At 40.9% G+C, this 17,478-nt stretch overlaps 1 protein-coding gene across 1 annotated transcript in view; it reads right to left on the bottom strand.

Annotated features, from left to right (window-relative positions):
• Positions 1-4,648: 4,648 nt before the first annotated feature.
• baz1a (bromodomain adjacent to zinc finger domain, 1A) overlaps positions 4,649-17,478 on the bottom strand; it is a 104,854-nt gene continuing 92,024 nt past the window's right edge. Inside the window, exons 26-28 of the mRNA XM_078562816.1 lie at positions 9,110-9,264; positions 8,416-8,503; positions 4,649-5,712 (exon numbers count right to left, since the gene is read on the bottom strand). Coding sequence (XP_078418942.1) covers positions 5,516-5,712; positions 8,416-8,503; positions 9,110-9,264 — 440 coding nt within the window. The 3' untranslated portion in view covers positions 4,649-5,515. The remainder of the gene's footprint in view (positions 5,713-8,415; positions 8,504-9,109; positions 9,265-17,478) is intronic.

Raw genomic sequence — 17,478 nt, 5'->3', positions numbered from 1 at the left:
TGACATGGTTTGATAGGGTACACATGGACAAGACATTTCCACTTGTTGGCAAGACCAAAACTAGAGGGAGTAAGTATAAGATCATCACTAATGAATACAATCGGGAATTCAGGAGAAACTTGCTTACCCAATGAGTGGGCAGAATGCGGACCGTGCCACTGCAGAGAGGTGAGGCAAATAGCATTAAGGAGCAGCTGGATAAATGAGGGAAAAAGGAATAAAAGGGTATGCTAATGGGGTTAGATGAAGAGGGGAGAGAGGCATTTTGTGGTGCATAAATGGCATCATAGACCGGTTGGCCCAAATGGCCTGTTTCTGTGCTGTAGATTTGATGTAACCCAATATAAGGTACAGTACAAAATCCAGGTGCTAAGTTAGCAACATTGGACAAAAAGAAAAGTTGACATTTTTAAGCAATGTATAAACATAAAAACTACTTCGTTTCCTCCAAAAAGCCAAATAATTTGGATGGTTTCACCATTTTACATATGGGTATGATTTATATCTAGAATCTATGAATCGTACAGCACATGGGGGTATTTGGCCTGTGCCAGCTCTTTGGTGGATCTATCTGATTTGTCCAACTTCCCTGCTTTTGGGAAAGCCCAGTAAGCATTTAACTCGAACACAATGGTTTAAAATTCATTTTGCAGCTGGAATCAAGCGAGGGGGCACAAAGGCAGCAGGCAATTGTGTACCCAAGACAAGGCCTTATAGAACAGCTTGTGGAATTCTACATGACCACATCTCATGTAATGGAAGATTATTTAGCCTTATGTTGGGATAGTCCTCAGGAATTGGTTGAAACATAGGAAACAGTAGGGATAAAGGTGCAGTCCGATGGTCAGGGATAAGAACTGGGGTCTCAGCTGTTTATCACACATATCAGTGACTTGTATATACAATTCTATTCCTTCATCCAAGCCTGCAGATTAGACTAACCTAGGAGAAAATAATTTGTTCGGATGGGAGTAGGTTACAAAGTGACAAACAACTAGGCAAAATTATCACACATGTAAGTTCAATGTGGTAAAGTAATAGGTCACTCAATTTCAATGAGAAAGACAAAACTAAATACTTTTTCCATCATGAGACTGCTGGGGGGTGGGGGGATTTTATGGAGCCCTTGAGTGGGAAACATGACTTAATTAGGCGGGATGCAAAATTTCAATTTCCCGATGTTGGGTTCAGGTGCAGAGAGCATTACACTGGCTTGTGGCAGGTTCCTGCTTGCAATACATTAGCATGCCATGAACACTCATTTGCTTAACTTTAAATTGTGTCCTACCTTCAAGATAAAGTCAGCAATAGAATCTAGTGGTACCTGGTTCACAATCCTCTAAAGGTGCTGCGCACCCGTCGGCTTTGTGCAGTTGTGTTAGGTCAGCAGTTTTCCTTAACTCATGGCGCAAGGGAGTGGAGCAGGAGAACAACACCTTGCATGGAAATTCGGGACCAACAAGGGTGAGGGGTGTTGTGGAGTGGAATGGAAAAGGGATCCAGGGGATGACAGAGGGTGGGGTCAAAAGTGGGAAAGGACTGGTGTCCTGGATGTGGTGGGGACAGTCAGTCCAGGTAAGAAAATGAGGCAGCTAAAGGGCAGAGTCAATACTATCCAAATCTATGTCCAACTCAGGGTGTGGCTGGCAGAGTCTTTACAGGGCTTTGAGTTCACCTACATCACTTCAATTAACCCCCGAGATTGCTCTTGGACAACATCCTTCACAATGCACAGAAGGGAGGGTCAGCTGAGCCTGCAAGTTCAGCCATGTCCCACAGAGTGGCGAGTACAACACTGGACACTAACGTGAACATTCAATAAAGAGTGAATGCAAAATCACAACAATGCTTCTTGGACAATAATGGAAATGTACTTAACTTCCCCCTCCTTTAACCATTAATGCATGCCCACCATGAGGCATGCCAGAACTTTTAGCTCTAAGCTAGTCTCAACAAATAACGACGCACACATGAATAAAGTGAAACTGTTGTGAAATATTTACAAATGAAATTTGTACCTTGCACCTCCGCACCTTTGTGCTCTCAAGTCTTATGTCAGTGGCAATGTAGTTGGGAAGAAAGTTGGGGCCACGATACCGAGCCTCCCTGTTTGTCCTGGAAGCTCATTAATAGGCTGCTTGTAGGTGCAGCATCATCAGTGCACAGTGGGTTTCATTAATGAAGTTTCCTCTGCTACTAAATCATACATGTTTTGCATACATACATGCAGCCACTTAGAATTTTAATTATAATTGCATGGAAAATGGCAAAGAGGGAGAGAAAGTGGAAATTGCGCAGAGTTCTAGTTACAACATTGGCAAACTGTTTAAAAAATCCCAGCCTAGATATGGAGCAGTATAGAGATTTAGGTATCTAAGTACACAAATTAAAAGCTAGTACAGAGGTTCAAGGGTCAAATGATGAATGGAGTGTTGCATTCTCCAACCCCCCCCCCCCACCCCCAACCAAGGGGGTTTGCAACTCAAGAGTGATGCTTTCGCTGTGGTGACTTGGTCAGAGCCCACAGACGCACTGTATTCAGTTTTCAGCACTGAACCTCAAGCAAGGTATAATGACCTTGAAAGGAGTACGGCACAATTTCACCAGAATATTTAGACTCAGTAAATGAGGACAGACTGCATAAACCTGCCTTGTGTTCCTTAAAGTTTAGAGGGCAATCTAAATGTGGTATCTAAATGATACAGGAATTCGTTAAGAGTTAGCTACTGAAACTATTTCCTCTGCAGGGGGAATCCAGAACAAGAGGGCATAAGTTGAGCTAGGCCATCTGGAGCAACATCAGGAAACATTTGTTCAAACGAGCGTAAGAATTTGAAACACTACCTCAAAAGGCTCTGGATGGAGCATGAATTGAAATGTTCAAGATAGATCAATAGACATTTGTTGGCTAAGGTTATCAAGCAATGTGGAACAAAGGCAGGCAAAGAGAGGGATAGATTTTCCACGATTTGGTTCAACGGCAGGACAGGGCCAAGGGGTTGAATGGCCTATCCTGTTCCTATTTTATGAGTTGGTTTCTGCCAGGGTGGTGGGGAAGAGGGTCAAAGTAGATTTCTCATCAGTTGGTAAAATTTGCCTGGAGGATGGTAAGTGATGAGGAAAGTCTACCTTAAAAAGCTGCCTGGGCTCCAAGCCAGCTTTGTTCTGGGGGTGTATAAGGTACACTAAAAGGAAAACCATTATAGGAAAGTATGGCATATTTTATTTTCTGTTACAAGGACAGAAATGAAGTTAAGCAGAGATGACATTTTCTATAAATCATTATTCAGCATTCAATGTGTGACTAAAATAAAGCAACTTAATGATTTATATCTGGTCTCTTCTCACTATCATGTTAATCAGTCACCTTTTCGAAGTCTAGACAAAGTCAGTGCATATGCAAAATTTGGGTTTTCTGTTCATTACACATATACCATTGCATAACTAGACATTCTGGATTAAGAGGGCTGAGTTTGTTTCTGGCAGCATGAGACTGAACCCATAATATCTAGGATAGGCCTGAATTTGTAACAAGAATATACAAACTGTAACATGAAGTTAAGAGTGGCACAGTTTCAGAGAGCAAGAATTTCCAAAATTCAGATATTGCACTACAAGTTGAAGGATAAACCCCTCTTTATTCTTTCAAAAATGTGCTTTAACTCCAACCTCAAGAGCATACCTATTTTCACAGCAGTATTTGGTCCAAGTGTGTTAATTCACCTCACAAAAAGGCATTTGATTTTGGCAAACTGGGATACCTTCAAACCCAAGATCTACAAATCTTAATCTATGTTTAACCACACATGAATAATTTATTTTCTAGTCTCTCAAGGATTCATTGCAGAGTTTAGTTTTAACCTTTGACTTAAGTGCAGTAAACCAATTCAATTGATTTCATAGGGAGGTCTAATGAAACTCTTGTCTAATGTTTATAGTAATAACTGAGCAAGATTAAGTATAAATGATTCCAAAATTGCCTTGTGGGTAAAGCAAGAAAAATAATAAGATCCCAGCCACTCCAAGTTATCGGATCTCAGCCAGAGTGAATTTGGGGGTGGGGAGTTGGAGGAGGAGGCAGAGCAGGTATAGGTTTCCTGCTCTCAACATATGCTGAATGTACAATTTTGTAGTTATGGAGTAGGAAGAGGGCGAGGTGTAGCTGCAATGTCCTACATGTTTAAACGGGCTTCCAGCAGCTCCATTTAGCAAGTTAGTGCCTTCTGAATAGGAGGAAATAGGAAAGAAAAAACTTAATTGAAGTTGGTTCAATATAATTCAACAATTTACAGCATTGTTTTGGGTGTTCAGTACATGTATTCAGTCAAATATGTAATGCGATTAAGATGCAGTTCATTTAATGTATTAAATATCTGATCTTTAATCAGCATTGTGGCAGAATTGCATTATGTATCCAAATCCACTGACAGTTGAAGGGCAGTATAATTTATTAAAACATCTGTTTGCTGCTAGGAGCTGTGTCAAAATGTCCCACACAGCCATGCATCAATACTGCAGCAAAGGCAGCTCAGTGGAGGTGTTCAAAAAAGCACAGTTGATGAAACTATTTCAATTATATTGGTAAGCATCTCCATTTTAGTCCTCCACAAATAGTTTCTAGTGTCACACATTCAGGTATCAAACTATGTCAACTTAAACTTTTATTTGTACAAAGAAACAAAAATTATTTTTACAAAGTAAACCACATTATCAAATTCGATACTACTGATGCCAGAAATATTACATAACAATCCAGTTCGTGGATTCCACATTTTATTGGGCATTTGAAAGGACACGTTAAAAAAAAGAGAAAATGTTGCAGCGTGAGAAAACCTCAATCCTCCCCCAAGTTTCAATTACAAATTTCATAAATAAGAGAAATTCAACATCCCACAAATTGTTTTCAACACTGAATAAATATCTACTCTATTTCATGGCAGATCAATCATTCTCACCAGTATGAAACATGTACAGTACTGAAATGATATACAATTGTCACTCATGTGTAGTGTAACATTCTTCGTTGGTTTAAAAAAAACCTCATTTTTAATTAAAATAAAAGGTGTAACTTGAGACTTGGTGACTGATTTTTCCTTAAACAAATTAACAATCTATTTCTTCACAAAATGAGAACACAGGAGAGCTCTACAATTATATTTATAAAAGTATAACATTTACCCTGTGTTTGGTGGAAGACACTACTATGCATGAATGTTACTTCAAAAAAGTACAAAAGTCATTCAGTAAAACAGTACTGTATCCAATATACACAATTATGAAATCTCTACAAATTTATTGTAGCAAAATGCAGCTTCATACTACATTTTCCTGAGTGCTTAACAATAGAAGAATTTTAGTCCAGTGCAGGTCGCATTTCAAGGTTGTAAAATAAAAGTTATTGCAGTTCAGAGAAGGGCAAGGCAGTCTGTGGCATGATTCTAGTTTTCATTTCAAAAAATGGAACACCATATATATTTTACAATGTTCCTATCTAAAGCAACACCACTGAACAACCCTATATTCTTGACCTTTTGGTAACTGGTGGTTGTGGTGGATGGTCCACATTGGCAGGTTTCATTGGCAATCCCAGCTTTTCTACTTGATTGTGAAAGAAGGCTTGAAGTTTTATCCCAGCTTTTGCTTCACTTGTGTTTCGAGGATTGTATTCAAAACAGTTTGTAAACATCAATTCTACATCATCAATAAAATCCGCTGCAACAGAAAATAAAAATTTTTGTAAGATGCAATTTTAAAACCACTTTTTGACACACTAGCAGATTTCCATGGCCTCACTCAATGAATGGGAGGATATAATTGTATAACAAGATTTATACCATTCAGTAGTTATTTGGTAAAGATGCCCCCTTTCAGAGATGATATTACACAACTCGAATGGTGCAGGTTTAAGATCCCATGCCACTTCCCAGGGGAAAAGTTTAATTCTACCAGTAGCCTTGTCAATGTGCGTCCTACAACCAATACCTTCCGAAAAAGTAACTGGTCATTCATTGCACTACTGTTTGCAGAATGCAGGGTGGATATCACATCTACCAACATAATAGGTACTGAACTTAAAGTAGCCTGTGTGAACCTGTGTACCATCTACAAGATGCACTGCAGGAACCCACCAAGGCTCCTTAGGGAGCACCTTCCAAACCCATGACTGCTACCATCTGGAAGGACAAGGGCAGCAGGCACATGAGAACAACACCATCTGGAAGTTCCCCTCCAAACCACTCACCATCCTGACTTGGAACGATATCATAGTTCCTTCATTGTCACTGGACCAAAATCCTGGAACTCCCTCACCAACACCACTATAGGTATATCTACACCACAGGGACTGAAGCAGTTCAAGGCAGCAGCTCACCTTCTCAAGGGCAAGTAGGGATGGGCAATAAATGCTGGCATGGCCAGCTACGCCCACATCCCATGAATGAATAAAAAAGCATTTTGATGAATTTCAACACAAGGTACTATAGAAATACAATAAGTGCTTCATGCAATTACTTTTGGAGCTCACTGCCTGTTCTACTGACAAACATAATAGCCAAGTTGGATCAACAACTTTCCACAACTGGCCACAATGCACACAGGTCTAGGTCCAATCTTTGTTAGAATAGAAAATGTAGCATAATGGCAGCCAAACCGTAGGAAGATGTTGGTGGGGCAGGTGTACAGGGCAAGAAAGAAATTAGAATGTTGAGACAGGCCAGGCCACAACTGAAGGAGGAGAGAAACTTTGGGCAGAGGGGGCTGGGATGTGTGTTTCGACTATTCTACTTTAAAGTGCCATTTAAAGTGAGGGGAAAAGTAACCAAAAAAAAAAAAGCAAAATGAAAGCAAAATACTGCGAATACTGGAAATCCGAAACAAAAACAGAAAATGCTTGAAAAACCTAGCAGGTCTGACAGCATCTATGGAGAGAGAAAAATAAGCTAAAGCTTCGAGCCCATATGACCCTTCTTCAGAGATGAAGAGAAGCGGAAATATGATGAAATTTATAGTGTTTAAGGGGGGGGTGGGTCAGGTGGAGCTGGATAGAAGGCCAGTAATAGGTGGGGACAAAGGAGGGATTGACAAAAGATGTCATAAACTAAAGGACAAAGGGATTGTTAATGGTAGCAGTTAGTGCTAAAAAAAAGTGCTAATAGTGGCGTCAAGGTAAGAAAGCAGAATGTGATAACAGAACAAGGGTAGCATTGTGTGAAAGAACAACATGGGATAAGTGACAGATGGCCCTGTAGGGGATGGTGGAGGGCGGGGGAGGGAAAAAGAAAAAATGGGAGACCAAATGCAGGCTGGGTGACTGCTTTGTGGAACACCTCTGTCCACAAACATGACCCAGACCTTCCTGTCGCTTGCCATTTCAACACACCACCCTGCTCTCATGCCCACATGTCCGTCCATGGCCTGCTGCAATGTTCCAGTGAAGCCCAATGCAAGGAACAGCACCTCATCTTCCGATTAGCCTTCTAGACTTAAAATTGAATTCAGCAACTTCAGACCATGAACTCTCTTCTCCATCCTCACCCCCTTTTTTTATCCCCTTTCTTCTACATTTCATTTTTATTTTTTATCCACTTGTTTTTATTTTTATTCATTTATCCAGAGTTTTATCTCCTTTTTTATCCTATTTTCTATCCTTTTCCCCCACCACTGCCCCTCCCCCAACCCCATCCCCTACAGGGCCGTCTATCACTTGTTCCATGTTGTTCTTTCACACAATGCTACCCTTGTTCTGTTATAATCACATTCTGCTTTCTTACCTTTACGCCACTATTAGCACCTTTTTTTTTTAAGCACTAACCACGACCATTAACAATCCTTTTGCCCTTTAGTTCATGACATCTTTGTCAATGCCTCCTTTGTCCCCACCTATCGCTGGCCTTCTATCCAGCTCCACCCCCGCCTTAAACAGTATAAATTTCATTTATGAAATTATGACTGCGAAGAGTCATACGGATTCGAAATGTTAACTCTTTCTCTTTCCACAGGTGCTGTTAGACCTGCTGAGTTTTCTCAGCATTTTGTTGTTTCAGATTTCCAGCATCCGCAGTACTTTGCTTTTAAATTTCATCACATTTCCACTTCTCTTCAGTTCTGGATGCAAAACGTTAGCTTGTTTTTCTCTCTCCACAGATGCTGTCAGACTTGCTGAGTTTTTCCAGCATCTTCTGTTTTTGTACCAAAAATGGCAGCTTGTGCAGCTCAAGTATTTCTTTTTTGCAGCAGAGATATAAGAATAGAGTTGGGGTACATTGGTTGGCAGCCTTTTCCTTTCAATCTAATGAAAGGAACTGTTTTTTAAAATTATATCAAACATCCAATTGACTAAATGCAAATAAAATCATAGCTAATTTAAAATAAAGGATGACTGGAGATGGATAGAACCAAGAAGGTATTTAAACTTACATGCAAAGTTATATTCACATCGGTTTAGTTTTTCTCTTATAATATTTAAGGCAACTGGCTTTTTAATAATGTCGTAGTAATCAGTAACCTGTAAAGGAAACAGAAAAAAGTGCCATGTTAATGGGATTTTATTCCTTGTCTGTGTAATATAAAACATCTTGATTAAGACATTCAATTACAGTGTAATGAACATTTTTTTAAAAATAAGAGCTGAAAAAAGACAAAAACACTTGTGCAACTGACCAAATGCTAAGTGAACCATTAGATCAATATCGATATTTCCAAGTAAATGTATTACTTTAAGAAAAGGGGACATGGAATAGACTGAAAACTTTTTGAGGTGCAGCGATCCCATTTGGTGCTCTACCCATGACATGCAGATAATGACTATTCTACTACATAATCAGAAATGCATTTACTTAACCAAACCCAACAATATTTATAACATACTATGAGGCAAAAAGATATAAGTGGCTAACTGATGTATTATCCAAAATCCAAGCTTCACTACAAAGCTAATAGCGGGAGTAACTAAAATGCAACAGTATTAATATCCTATTACTTGTTTACATGAATTAGAATTTGATGATCAAGACAGAGGATCATGTACATTGGTTTAAAATACAAATAACCAACCAGTCACATGTACCAAATCTACTGCACTACATGATAATTAGAATGTAATTGAATATACCTGGGCTTTGTTTACCAGTTTCAGGAATGGCCAACTGTCTTCATGCCGAACTAAGTCAACAATAAGCTGTTCACAAACAGAAAGCTCGTGTATACCAGAGTGTCGACTTGAACTCCTCCGACTCCCAGTTATTTTTGACACTTGCATTGCTATGTCTTGTTAAAAAAAAAAGCATGACTGAATTAAATCACAATCACAGGCTGAATGTTTAGTTTCTTGCTCTGGCTCAGTAAACATTGGACAATAAAGGTCATTAAGTTATATTATAGACTTGCAAAATTTTAAATACTCTGAATATCTAATACTTTAAAATATTCAAAGAGTAATCAGGTTTCTTTAAATCAACTGAAGTTCCAAATAATTTGATACTGGATACTACTCGCTTAATCCTCATCTCACTGTCAAACCAAGAGAACTTCATCTCATTACACTGTACAGAAATAATGAAGAAGAAAAATTGAGTGTGAGAGTAGATGCTCAGAATGAAAGAATGAACTTTCGACTATAGACAAAGTATTTTGCAAATCTTCTCAAGGCACTTCAGACACAACCACAAAATCTCTCTTTACTGCCAAATGCATGCAGGCAAAACTAGAGGAAGTGACTTCTATGCATAGTGTGTCTTCAACGTAGAAAAAAGTCCAGTGCTTCAGGAGACAATAATCAATAAATAGGTGATGAATCAAAGGTGGAGACACAAAAAGTTTGGCCCAAGAGGTGGAATTTAAGGAGAAGGGCAAGGGAAAGAGGATTTGGGAGGGAATGCCACTGACGGCACAACTGTGCATAGTATGGTGGAAGGGTGTGTGCATGAAAGAAAAGAGAATCAGAATACTGGGGGCCGGGGCAAAATCATGAATTTCCAGATTTCTAGCATCCGCAGAATTTAAACACGAGAACCAGAACTTCAAATTTGAGGTGCTATGGAACTGTGTGCCAGCACATGTAAGCAAGGGCAGGGCTGGCAGGTGAGCAGTACGCTTTGCTATCCTTCCCAGCCACATCTCCATCACTCCCCGAAAAAATTGCAAAAGTAGTGGAGGACCAAAGGTTTGGTGCAAGTAGGAACTTTTAGACATTAATAAACAAATGCTGGAGAACTTAACGGAACTTATTGACAAATGTCTTGGACTTGATGACCTGTATCCTAGCATCCATCAAAAGAGATGGCTAGAGAGAATGGATGCTTTAATTTTGATCTTCCAGAATTCTCCAGATTTTTAGAATTGTTTTCATGGATTGGAGGGGGTGGGCAGGGGTGATGTGAAAAGAGAAAACAGGGAACTGTGGGTCAGCCTGACATAAATCATCGGAAAATTGCTAGAATTGATTAATAAGAATATGGTAACAGAGCACCTGGTCATAACATGATTAGGCAGAGTCAACACAGATTAATGAAAGGGAAATTGAGCTGTGTTTGACAAATCAGTTAGTTTTATTGAGGTTGTCATTAGCAGGGTAAATAGAGAGGAAAAAAAATGATGACTTGGGGTATTTGGATTTTCAAAGAACATTTAATAAAGTAGCACACAAGAGGTTATTACAAAATATTAAGACTCATGGGATTAAAGGAAATATATTAGTACGGATTGAAGATTGGTTAACTGACAGAAAACAGTAGCATTAAACAGGTCATCTTCAGGTTTGCTGTTGCAATTAGCAGGGTACTGCAACGGTCAGCAATTTACAATCTATCGCATATCAATGACTTAGGTGATGGGGCTGAGAATAATTATCAAAGTTTGATGACAATACAAAGTTAGGTGGGAAAGAAAACCATGAAATAGAGGCTGCAAAGGGATATGGACAGGTTGAGTGGGCAAGAACATGGCAGATGGAATAAATTTGGGGGAGTGTGAAGTCATTCACTTTGGAAGCAAAAGTAGAAATGCTCTTTAAATTGAGAGACACTAGAAAATATCGATATTCAAAGGGAGCTGGGTGCCCTTGTGTGTAAATATCAGAAAGTTTAACATGAAGGTTCATCAAGAAATGAGGAAAGCTCATGACCTGTTTACCTGTATTACAAAGGGATTAAAGTTTGAGTGAAGAGGGCTGACTGTAATTGCATAGTTCTTTGTGAGACCACACTTGGAGTACTGCGTACAGTTTTCATCTCCTTACCCAGGAAAGGATATACTCACCCTGAAGGGAGTGCAACAAAGGTTCACTGGACCGATTCCTGAGACGAGGAGAATGCAATATGAGAGACCGAGTAGAATGGAACAATATTCCCTGGAGTTTAGATGATCACATTGTAATCAGTGATTGCATTCTAAGTTCTTAAAGGGTTTAATAGGGTAGATGCTAGAAGGATGTTTCTCTGGGCTGGGGAGTCTAGAACTAGGGGTTCACATACTCAGAATAAGGGGTCAGCCCTTAGAACAGAGACAAGAGATTTCTTCATAGAAAATGTACAACATGGGAGGAGACCATACGGTCCACTGTGTTCATGCCAAAGACGAAGAGCCAGTTCTGTGGCCCTGCAGGTCACAGCTCTTCAAGTAGGTAACCAAGTACTTTTCAAAAATGGCGAGAATTTCTGCCTCGGCGACTACTTCAGGCAGTGAGTTCCAGATTTCTACAACTCTCTGGGTGAAAAAAATGTTTCCTTGTCTCCCCTTTAATCCTTTTACCAATTACTTTAAATCTATGCCCCTAGTTTTTGACCCCTCCACTAAAGTAAATAGATCACTCCATTTACTCCATCCAGGGCCCTTAATTTTTTCACCTAAATTAAGTCACTCCTCAAACCTCCTCTGTTCCAAGGAAAATAACCCGTCTTTCCTCATAGCTAACTTTCCAGTCCTGGCAACACTCCCATAAACCTGCAATGTCTCAAGTGCAACCGCATCTTTCCTGTAATGTGGCCAACAGAACTGTACGCAGTACAAACCCTGTGGTCCAATATTGGACAGAGTTCTAGCAAAATCTCCCTCTCTTATATTCTATGCCTCCAATGATAAAGGAAAGCATGTTACATGCTGCCTTAACTATCTTATTGATCAATCCTGCTACCTTTAAGGATCTGTGGACATACACTCCAAGGTCCCGCTTCAAATGAGGGATTCACCGAGCGACATTGCCCTGCCTTCTCCCCATAACTCTGCATATTACTACTTTTCAGATAACTACCTAATTCCCTTCTGAATTGCCTCAATAGAATCTGCCTCCACCACACACTGGCAGTGCATTCCAGATCCCAACTACTTGCTGTGTGAAAAAGTTTTTCCTCATGTCGCCATTGCTTCTTTTGTCAATTACCTTAAATCTGTGCCCTCGTACTCTTTCATGAGTGGGAACAATTTTCCCCCATCTACTGCGTCGTCTTAATCATTTCTTCTACTTCCAAGTCTGTCATTAATGTAAACTACAGAAAGGAAGGGACGGAGTACTGAACCGTGTGGAACCCAACTGCTAACAGCCTTCCAGTCGCAAAAAACCCCATAAATCATTACTCTTTGCTGCTGCCACTAAGCCAATTTTGGATCCAATTTGCCACTCTCCCTTGGATCTCAAGGATGTTGACTTTTTTTAAACCAGTCTGGCATATGGGACCTTGTCAAAAGCCTTGCTAAAATCTATATACACATCATCCACTGCACTGCCCTCATCAATCCTACTTATCACCATCTCAAAAAATTCAATGTTAGTCAGACATGACCTTTCCTTAACAAGTTCATGCCTTGATAAATCTGTGGCTTTTTAAATGAAGATTTATACTGTCCTTTGGAATTGATTCCAATAATTTGGGCACAAAGTTATGATATCTGGCCCATAATTACTCAGATTATCTCTTCCTCCCTTTGAAAACAATAGTGCAACTTTGGTAGCCTCTAAACTTCTGGCACTATTCCTGCAGCCAGAAAGGATTTGTATATGATGACCAAGAGCTTCAACAATTTCCTCTCTGGCTTTTTAACAACCTGGTATACATTGCATCAACACGCCTGGTGATGTATCTACTTTCAAAGATGTCACACCCTTAACACTTCCTCTCATACCTTGCTTATCCCATCCAACATTTTACACCCTTCCTCCTTAATTATGACTTCATCTTTTGTGAAGACAGCCACAAAGTATTCATCAAGAACCTTACCCACATCATCCTCCTCTATTTTGTGGTCCCTAATAGGTCTTACTCTTGCCTTTCCAATCCACTTGATCTTTATATGCTAAAGAATCTTTGGATTTTCCTTGATTTCACTTGCCAGTACTTTTCCATGCCTTCTGTTTGCTTTACTGATTTCCCTTTTAATGTCACCCCTTCATTTGCTGTACTCTTCCAGCCTTTCTGCAGTATTAAGTTCTGTCTGACAAACTTCTCTTTTTTGCCTGATCTTCCCCGATGTGCCTTGTCAGCAAGGGCTCTAGATTTGGGTGTCCCACTCTTGTTTTTTTTATGGGGACATAATTACCCTGAACCCTTTCAATCCCCCTGAATACCTCCCATTGCTCGAGCAAAGACTTACCCTCAAGTAGCTGTTTCCAGTCCACTTTTTCTAAATCGCTTTTCAGCCTTGTAAAATTAGAGCTTTTACTCCTATTTTATCCTTATCCATAACTATGTTAAATCTAACAATTATGATCACCGCCACAGAAGTACTCTCTTACTAAATCTCCTTCAATTTGCCTAGCTTTATTCCCTAATACTAAATCCAGAATTCCCCCCCACCTAGCTGGGTTTTCCATATACTGGCTAAAAATGTTCTCCTGAATGCAATTTAGGAATTCTGGGTCCTCTGTACCTTTTACACTTACAGTACCCCCTTTAATATTAGATTAATAGTAATCCCCCACTGTTCATAACATATCATTTTTGCATGTGTCAGAAATTTCTCCACAAATTTCTTATGCTTCAGTTATACTGCATCCCAAATTCTGTGTGCAGAATTCCTGCTTTCTGGTCCCCTTATTTAGGGAAGGATATAAATGTGTTGGAGGCAGTTCAGAGGTGGTTTACTAGATTGATACCTGGAATGAGTGGGTTGTCTTGAGGAAAGGTTTGACAGGCCGGGCTTGTTTGCACTGGAGTTTTGAAGAGGGAGGGGTGATTTGATTGAAATATGAGATCCTGAATGGTCTTGACAAGGTGGACGTGGAAAGGATGTTTCCTCTTGTGGGTGAGTCCAGAACTAAGGGACACTTAAAATTAGGAGTCGCTCTTCTAGGGCAGAGAGGAGGAGACATTTTTTCTGAGGGTTGTGCGACTTTGGAACACTTTGCCTCAGAAGGCAGTGGAAGCAGGGTCACTGAATACTTTTAAGGCAGAGGTAGATTGATGCCCTTGCCTAACAAGAATTTAAGGTTATTGGGGGTAGATGGGAATGTGGAACTCAAAACAAACAGATCAGCCATGATCTTACCGGATGGTGGACTGGGTTCAAGGGACCGAATGGCCTACTTCTGCTCCTATTTCGTATATTAGTATGTTAAATTTGTTCTTTTGCCTTCGGGTCCTAATCACACTCCAGCATTGTGATTGTCCCTGAATTCAATCCACATAGCCTCATTTGATGACCCCTCTAACATATCATCCCCTCTCATGGCTGTTTCTTTAGTCATATTGACACCCCACCTCCTCAGCTGAAAACTCTGTAGCCAGAAGTGTTAAGATGTCATTCCTGCCCCACTCCAAGTCATGTTTCAGTAATAGCTTTAAAAAATTCATACTTCCACGTGTCAATCTTTGCCTGCAGCTCATCTGTCTTATTTATTATGCTCCTTCCATTTAGGTATATACCATTAAAGAACAACCGGCCTCCTTTTGCAGTTATTTTGTAACCTTTGTTTGCTCTAAACTCTCTTGCTAATTTTCTGCCTTCCATTTCCACATCTGCTTTTCCCGGTTCTGAAACAATGCTCAGCTTCCACACTTGTGCCTAGTTGGGTTAAACCCTCCCCAATAGCACCAGCAAACTTGCCTACAAGGATATTGATCCTGGCTCTGAGTAACCAACCAGCCTGTGCAGATCCCACCTTACCCAGAACCAAAGATGTCCAAAGAATCTAAAACCCTTCTTCATGCACCATCCCTCCAGCCACACATTCATCTTTCTATCCACATATTTCTGTACTCAATGATTTCTATGATTTAGGAACAAGGCAGGAAGAAATTTCTTCACTAAAGGTGCTGTGAATCTTTGGGATTTTCTATCCCCAGAAGGCTGTGGATGCTCTGTCGCTGAACATATCCAAGACAGAGACTGTAGATTTTTAGATAACAAGGGAATCAGGAATACGGGAATATTGTTGGAAAGTAGAATTGAGGTACACAAAACAGCCACAATTGTGCCGTATGCTGGGGCAAACTTGAAGGGCCTACTCACGCTCCCGTTTCTTGTGTGTTCTTTTGAGTCTCATTGCCTGCTACAACCCCAAGCTAGTGTCTGGATGAGCCCAATTGAGCCCCTAGTACTCAGAATCCAAATATCTCATTCGCCTTCCTTGTTGATTGTCTCACCTAGTTAGTCTCCCTAGGCGCAATCTCTCTAATCTCTTCCATGGTCCCATGTCACCGTTTCTCACTGTCCTGTAGCCCTGTCTCTACATCAGACGCCAGTGCATAATAAGCCACTGGCCTATTCTATACCTTCCACCAGAATGTTCAATTTCTTGAACATTCTATCCATGACCATATCTTGGATGAACCTATTGATATGGTGAACCCAACTGAAAACTCCCTAAACAAGGAATCCTTCATGCTCACAGAAGTCATCTGGCTACGTGACTCATGATGCCACTCCGACTATACAAATCACCAGGGCTTATAGCTAGAATCCATCTTGGCTTCTACAAACTCTGGCACTTGACTCCCCTCCTACCTCTTAGGCCCTGTTGCACATTTGTTTCCAGATGCCCAATGAATTCCAAAAGTCACCACCACCCACCCAACTTGCATTATTGTAGCACCTTTGATGTAAGATGACATCCCAAGTTGCCTCACAGGGGCATTATAAAGCTGAGCCCCGTAAGGAAGGGGGGCATTTTCTAGACATTTACCCAGAATACAATAACACCCCAGAGAAACCACAGGTTCAGGGTGTGACTGAGAGCGAACCATGGAGCAGGAATTCGAGAAGATGATCCTGTAGACACTGGTCCTGTCCAACGGATACGATGTACTTGATACTTGTGACGATGAGGAGAAAGATTGCAGAGGACAGCCAGAATTTAAATCAAGGCATCATGGCTCAGAAGGCTCTTGCGGGGGGGGGTTTGATGGGGAAAGAGGAGGAGAGATAGAGCGAGAGAGAGAGAGAGAGAGAGAGAGAGAGAGAGAGAGCGTAAGAGAGCGAATAGAATAGAAAAGAAATTTGGGCCTAATAGGAGACTCTATAATTAGAGGGTTAAATATACTCCTCTGCAGGCAAGTTCTTTAATGCTGGAGGATGTGCTGCCGACTTGGTGGCAGGGTAAGGGATATCTCATGGCAGCTGGAAAAAGGAAGGGATAAAACTAGTTAGCCTGATCTTTGCTGGAACAAATGACATAGGTACGTTGTCCTGCTGAAAGGAAATCAGGATTTAGGCTCTAAAAGCAGGTCCTAGAATAGCAGTTCACGAGCCCCAATGGGGTTGCAAATGTCACATTTGAGGTTGCAAACTTCCCCTGCTCCAAGCAGCTATGGTGACCATGGAGAGGAGATGAACCAGTCCAGAGCAACTGACAGGACAGCCCTGGACCTCCTGAATCAATTCCACCAAACAGTGCAGATGGTGAGCCCAAAGTGCTCTAACCAGAAAACACTGAGCAGCGATTGCAGAGCAGGCCCAGGATATTTGTGCGCTGCCTTGGCACAGGCTCAGAATGGCAGAGACTGACTATGTCGGGAGCGCAGAAAAACCAGGAAATCACATGGCTGAGCTGTGAAGGTGAGTGACGGCTTCAAACTTTGCTATATGTTTTGACTCCTGTCTGCCTGTTGTATAGGCTCCTTACCCCAGGCTAGTGACTGCTTCACAGGCACTGGTAACTAGACCCAAAGCAGGGGAAAGAGGGGAGAGGTGTTAGTGAGTGTCCATGTGTGGAATGGATGGGGATTGAAAGGAGGGGCTGTTGAGTGAGAAAGGTGAGCAAGACAGAGTTGGCTGAATGCCCCACACTTGCTTACTAAAGTGAATCTTCAGTGGTAAGCTCGAGTCTGGGTGCGCTTTCATGGCAGTCAAAAGAAATGCTACAATGACATTTTGAAGGCTTCATTTAGGAACTCTGATATCGACTTTGAGTCCTGGGAAAAGCTCACCCAAGATTGCTGCACTTGGTTCAACCAAATAAAAAATGGTACAGCCCCCTTTGAAAGCAAGTGCATATCAGAGGCGGAGAGAATTTGCAAAGAGAGGAAGCCAGCAACTCAGTGAAAACTCAAC

Source organism: Cetorhinus maximus, chromosome 18 (genome assembly GCF_964194155.1).
Source record: "Cetorhinus maximus chromosome 18, sCetMax3.hap1.1, whole genome shotgun sequence".
Lineage (NCBI taxonomy): Eukaryota > Metazoa > Chordata > Chondrichthyes > Lamniformes > Cetorhinidae > Cetorhinus > Cetorhinus maximus.
The sequence above is the reverse complement of the archived record's forward strand: the minus strand, read 5'-3'. Positions and strand labels throughout refer to the sequence as shown.